This window comes from Nestor notabilis, unplaced genomic scaffold (assembly GCF_000696875.1).
Source record: "Nestor notabilis isolate BGI_N333 unplaced genomic scaffold, ASM69687v1 scaffold17712, whole genome shotgun sequence".
NCBI classification, from domain to species: domain Eukaryota; kingdom Metazoa; phylum Chordata; class Aves; order Psittaciformes; family Psittacidae; genus Nestor; species Nestor notabilis.
In genome coordinates this window covers 45,286-50,586 of record NW_009917190.1, presented here as the reverse complement: position 1 = coordinate 50,586, position 5,301 = coordinate 45,286, and the positions used below count along the sequence as shown (strand labels likewise).

Here is a 5,301-nt window from a genome sequence, read left to right as displayed (position 1 = left end):
CTGCTGATGCAGCACCATGTCTACCTGCAGTATGGGTGGGTCTCCGGGCAGTCCTGGACTGTATTTTTTCTTGTCTCCCTATTCATGTTTGCTTGTGCAGTATTTTCTCGGTCAGGGTCCACATAATCATGTGATGTATTGATGGTGGCTACATTGCTTAAGGGTTGATGATAACCCATGCAGAAGTAGTGCTCTTGAAACCCATGGTGTAAGTTGGTGCAACTGGTTGACAGCTGCTGAAGCTGAAGATTAAAAGGTTCCCTAATTCTGAAATATTTTTATGTGAGTGTCTTAGAGGGGCAGATTGTTTACCAAACCCTTCAGCTTTCAACTAAACTGATCTTCTAGGGCAGAGCAGCTTAATTCTTTATGTATTAAGTTTATCTCCAACTTAGCAATAGTGTAGTCACTAGATAGCTGCTTTTAGCCAAAGTGTTCTTGAAATGTTTAAATTGTGCAGTGTTCATGTAGGGAGGAATGCTGCACAGCCTGTCAGCCCAGCACTAAGCTGAGCTTACCTGCTTCAGAACTCTCTGGTTGCAGTTGCAACTTTGTTGAATTGAGATACTCTAATAGGGAAGAATTCTGTGGGATGGTGGCAGTGTGAATTAATGGCTGTCAGCAGTATGCTTACCTTTTTTTTTCTTTTTTTATTCTTAAGTCAGTGTCAGGCAGTTTTCATCTGCATCAGTTTGTGTTGAGTGCTTATGAATACATCCTTTTTCTTTTTCCCTGTGATTTCTTTTTTATACACATTCAGTCACCTGGAATAAATGTCCTTTTTGCAAGGCAAGGATGGATATACAGAAAATGTTCTGCCTCACTCATTTAAAAAAATTCCTTTTGCATAATTCTGTATCACACTACTTCAGCCTTAAGAGATAACTATACTTAAAAAAGGATAAAGCAGGGCTGTTCCACTCTAATGAGAGTTCAGGAATGGATGACAAAGGCTTCTTGTACTTTAAGCGTATCAAATAATTGGGACCGCGCTGGAGTGGGAGTGGGATTGTTTGTTTTTCAGTAAGGTCATTAGAAATCTAAACTTGTAGGTTAAGAATAGCTTAAAAAAAATAAATCAGTCATTTGTGTGCTATTTAGATTATTTTAAAACTTTAGTCCAGAAAGTTCTTATGAATTCAGGAACTGTATAGCCTGAATTCTGCTGGAAGAAATAATGTAGTACCCTATTCTGCTGAGTACCACCAGGCTAAGTATGTGTGATTCATAACTTACTGTGCCCAGTTCTGGGCTCCCCAGTACAAGATGTGGGCATACTGAAGCAAATCCAGCAAAGGGCCATGAAGATGATTACAGGCTTGGAGCATCTGACATGCAGAGAGAGGCTTAGAGAGATGGGGTTGTCCAGCCTCTGGAAGAGAAGGCTTAGGGGATCTTAGCAATGTGTATCAGTACCTGGTGGTGTACGTAGAGATGGAATCAGGCACTTTTCTGTGATGCACAGAGACAAGAGGCAGCATCTATAAATTTAAATGTAGGAAATTCCATTTAAATGTAAGAAAACCTCTTTACTGAGAGGGTGGCCAAACATGGGAATAGGTTGTTCAGTATGGTGGTAGAGCCTATCCTTGGAGAAACTCAAACCCCAACTGGATGTGGCTTTGAATAAGGAAGTTGGACTACAGATATGCAGAAGTCCCTTCTAACCTCAACCAACCTGTGTTAATCTCATAACTTAGCTGATTCTGTTTCATGTAGGTTTATGCCAGTGCTTTGTACGCTAGTTAGTTGCTAATATAAGCTATATAAGTTGCTGCTATAAGAACTAAGTTAGACATAGACATCACTGGTTTCTGTTAAATCGTTGTCTGAATTATATCTCAGTGTTTATTCTGACATATGCTAACTACCAAGAATTGTTACTGACCTGGTGCTTATTTTATGATAATGCAAAGTATTTATGTTGCTTTAGATGTCTTATATGAATAATGATTTTTTTCCCAAGCTTTTATATTACTTTTCAATCCTATAATATTCCATGATTTCTCCTTTTATAGTAGCATAAGATCTTTTAATACCTTGCTAGGTGATGTTGGCCCTAAGTTTTCAACCCACTTTTCAGCTACATCAATTTTTTACCTGCTTACTCTCTCTTTAGGTAGTTTGTTAGACTACTACTTAAGGACTAAATATAAAAAGGTATCACTTTGGAAAAAAAAAAATTGGAAGTGCTTTGAAATTTGCTACGTTTTTCTAAAAATATCCTTTAAAATTTCTTGATGTTTTTTTAAGTTGTATTTTTAACTATTCTGGCTACTGCAGGCAAGACAATTTTTCTCCTCTGAAGTGAAGACTTTCTCACTAAATAGTAAATTCCTTCTTCTAATGTTCTGTATCCTTCAACTGCTCATGAAATTGTGCTGGCTTGGAGCCTAGCACTGTTTCAAGAGAAATATGTTTAATTCTATAGGGATGTGAACTCAGTCACTTGTGTGACTTTACTTGACTGTGACATACCTGTTTGGCTGTGATGAAAATGTGTTTCTAAAAAATTTGAGTGCTATCAGGCAGAAGTTATAAATATTTTTAAATGAAGTTTGTAGACATGAAATTCATTAAGGTTACTTAGATTATGGGCAAGCTGCGCAGTAATCCTTGCTGGGTAACTATTTTTAGGGCCTTTGCTATAATTGTACTGATGGTAAGAAGGAAAATGCGACAGCTTACTAATGCTCAAATTTGCCATTTTATCTTTCAGAGCTGTTGAGTCCCAGAGTGAGGGACAGTGCGCCCCAGTGGACTCCCTGTGGCGACGTTACAGTGAATTTGAGTTGTTGAGGAATTATTTGTCAGTCACCTATCCACATATTGTTGTTCCACCTTTGCCAGAAAAAAGGGTAAAGAAGCTGTGGCTGCAACTTGTTTTGTGGTGTTTGTATTTACTTACTGTTAATGTTAACACTCTTCTGTTTAAATAGGCTGACTTTGTTTGGCATAAGCTATCAGCAGATAATATGGATCCAGATTTTGTGGAAAGAAGAAGAATCGGTTTGGAAAATTTCTTGTTACGTGTGGCTTCACATCCTGTTCTTTGCCAGGACAAAATCTGTTATTCATTTTTAACACAGGTATAGTAAAGTGATGTGCTTTCTAATTGCACTCCTTAGTGATTATTTATTTAAGATAATGTCCATTTGCTCTTCTCTCTTCCTTTTGACCTATAGCTTGTTCTTTGTCTACAGGGATAGACAGTGTGAACAAAGTTGAGGTAAAAAAGGTTTGTCTATCTAAAAAGATTCTTAACAGCCCACTGCAGTTGTACAGTCTTCTTATGCACCTTATGACTTTTTTCCAGTCTAGTTTTAAGGCTCCTAAGACAGAATTTCCACCTCTTTGGAATAGCATATTGGGAACTTAATGCATGTTGGCTGACAAAGCTTCCTAGGACTAAAGCTGAAATAGTTAGCATTCTATGCTGCTGGCTGCAGAGACAGTACTGGCTTCCAGTTCTCTTTTTGGATATCCATGGTTGTTTCAGCTTTGCTGTTTGAACTGTGATCCATTCATATGTGTTGTGGTCCAAAACTGGTACAATATGTTATAACAAAAGTTGTGATCCGATTGTCAGCTAAAGCATTGCATTTTGAAGTTTTCAATTTTAGGAGGAGTTGGATGTTTCTTTTATTTTTTTTTTTTTTTTTTTTTTTCCCCTGTGCTTTGAGAGATTTCCAAACTGCAGACTGAGCAGATATGTTTACCACAGCACAGTATAGTACGTAGATGAACCAAAGTATGTGAACGGAAAGCAATTGACAACCAACCACTACACTTGAGCAAGGTGACTGCATGTGCGGTGTAAACAGTTGTCACCTCTACATTCTTTTTATGCTCTCTGCTTCAAGCTGCAAAGGTCACTGAAGCTGCTCATAATCTAACAGGCAATAGATGATAGCTACCCTTCTTTCTAAAGAGCTGAGCTACTTCTTTAGACAAAGCTGGGTGGTTCCTGTCCCTGGTTGATAGAATGAGGTAATTGAGTAGTGGAGAGGAGAGAGTTTCTTGGGGGAGGTTAGTATGTGAGCTTAACAGAATGACATGTTATTCTTAACTCAGATTCTTGAAGAGACATGTGGAGGGTAGCTGAAACCGCTTACTGGAGAAGATCTTCTGATACAGGCATATCATATAGAGATATCTTCTGATATAGGGGCTTTTAAAAGCTGTGGCATTTTTAAATCGCATTAACTTAACATTCTTTTGTATTTTTTAGGAAGGTGGATGGAAAGAAATGGTGAATGAGACTGGATTTCAGTTAAAGGTAATTGTCTCATGACTGCTGTGATACAGGAATACTCCAGCAAACCTGGTTTAGGTTATTTATGAAAGGCTGTTTGCTGTTACAATGAATTAAAGGCATTGTTTTATGTATACCTGTAACTACAAAAACCAGCAGTGTTCTTAGCATTCTCTTGAAGACTTGTTATCATGTGCCTGTGTTTGATGCTTAACCTTGTAATTCTGCTAGCAATGTAGAATTATGATCCTTATGAGCTTTGAAACTAACGAACTTGAGCCCATAGCAGTCCTTTTGTATGTTGTCAGTTCAGTTTAGCATGGGTGTCAGATTTAGCCTGGTCAGAGGTGCAAGGTGTCACAAAAAAAAACCCCAAAAAAACCAAACAAGTAAGTAAAGGGGTCTGAATATTAGGACTTCTCTACAAGGATAAGTAGCTGGAAGGGACTAGGACAGATGGATTTGGTGCCCTTTAACTGTTTAACAGAATGTGTCTTGAAGTAGTACTGACATCAGGGAGTTCATGGGTAGGTAAAGTGGTGGGTGGAAGGCTTGCAGGAATAAATGATTAAAGGTTGTGTGTCTGTGCAGGACAAGAACCTGTGAGAAGGTGATAGATTGCTGGGCTCTGTCTGGAAAAGTTACTGCATGGGGACAAATATTGAGCTTTTGTTTCATTGTAATGTGATCAACTCTCATGAAATCATAACTGAAAATTAGGTGGATTATGAAGAATCATTCTGAATAGTGAGAGCTAAAGAAAATCACTGGTGCTCTTATCTTCAGTGTCCAAGGGGCTTTGATACTGACAATGTTAATAACTTAAGTTGACAGAAATTTTCTTCCATCATGGCAAGGCTTGCATATTGGTAGTGTTGATAATGGAAAAAATTTAAAGCGCTCAGGTTGTGTTTTTTCTAGTCAACACATCTTTATTTCAGCTTATGCTCATAGGAATTCAGAAAGTTTTTTCTGGCAGGGCATGTTCAGGAGTGCACGCAGTGGTGTGTGTATGAAAGAAAACTTGTAGCAGAATGCTGAGAATA

At 38.1% G+C, this 5,301-nt stretch overlaps 1 protein-coding gene across 1 annotated transcript in view; it reads left to right on the top strand.

Moving 5' to 3' along the window:
• Nucleotides 1-5,301, top strand: part of SNX4 (sorting nexin 4) — a 32,581-nt gene that overhangs the window by 7,219 nt on the left and 20,061 nt on the right. Inside the window, exons 2-4 of the mRNA XM_010024977.1 lie at nt 2,720-2,858; nt 2,940-3,089; nt 4,232-4,279. Of these exons, the coding sequence (XP_010023279.1) occupies nt 2,720-2,858; nt 2,940-3,089; nt 4,232-4,279 (337 nt within the window). The remainder of the gene's footprint in view (nt 1-2,719; nt 2,859-2,939; nt 3,090-4,231; nt 4,280-5,301) is intronic.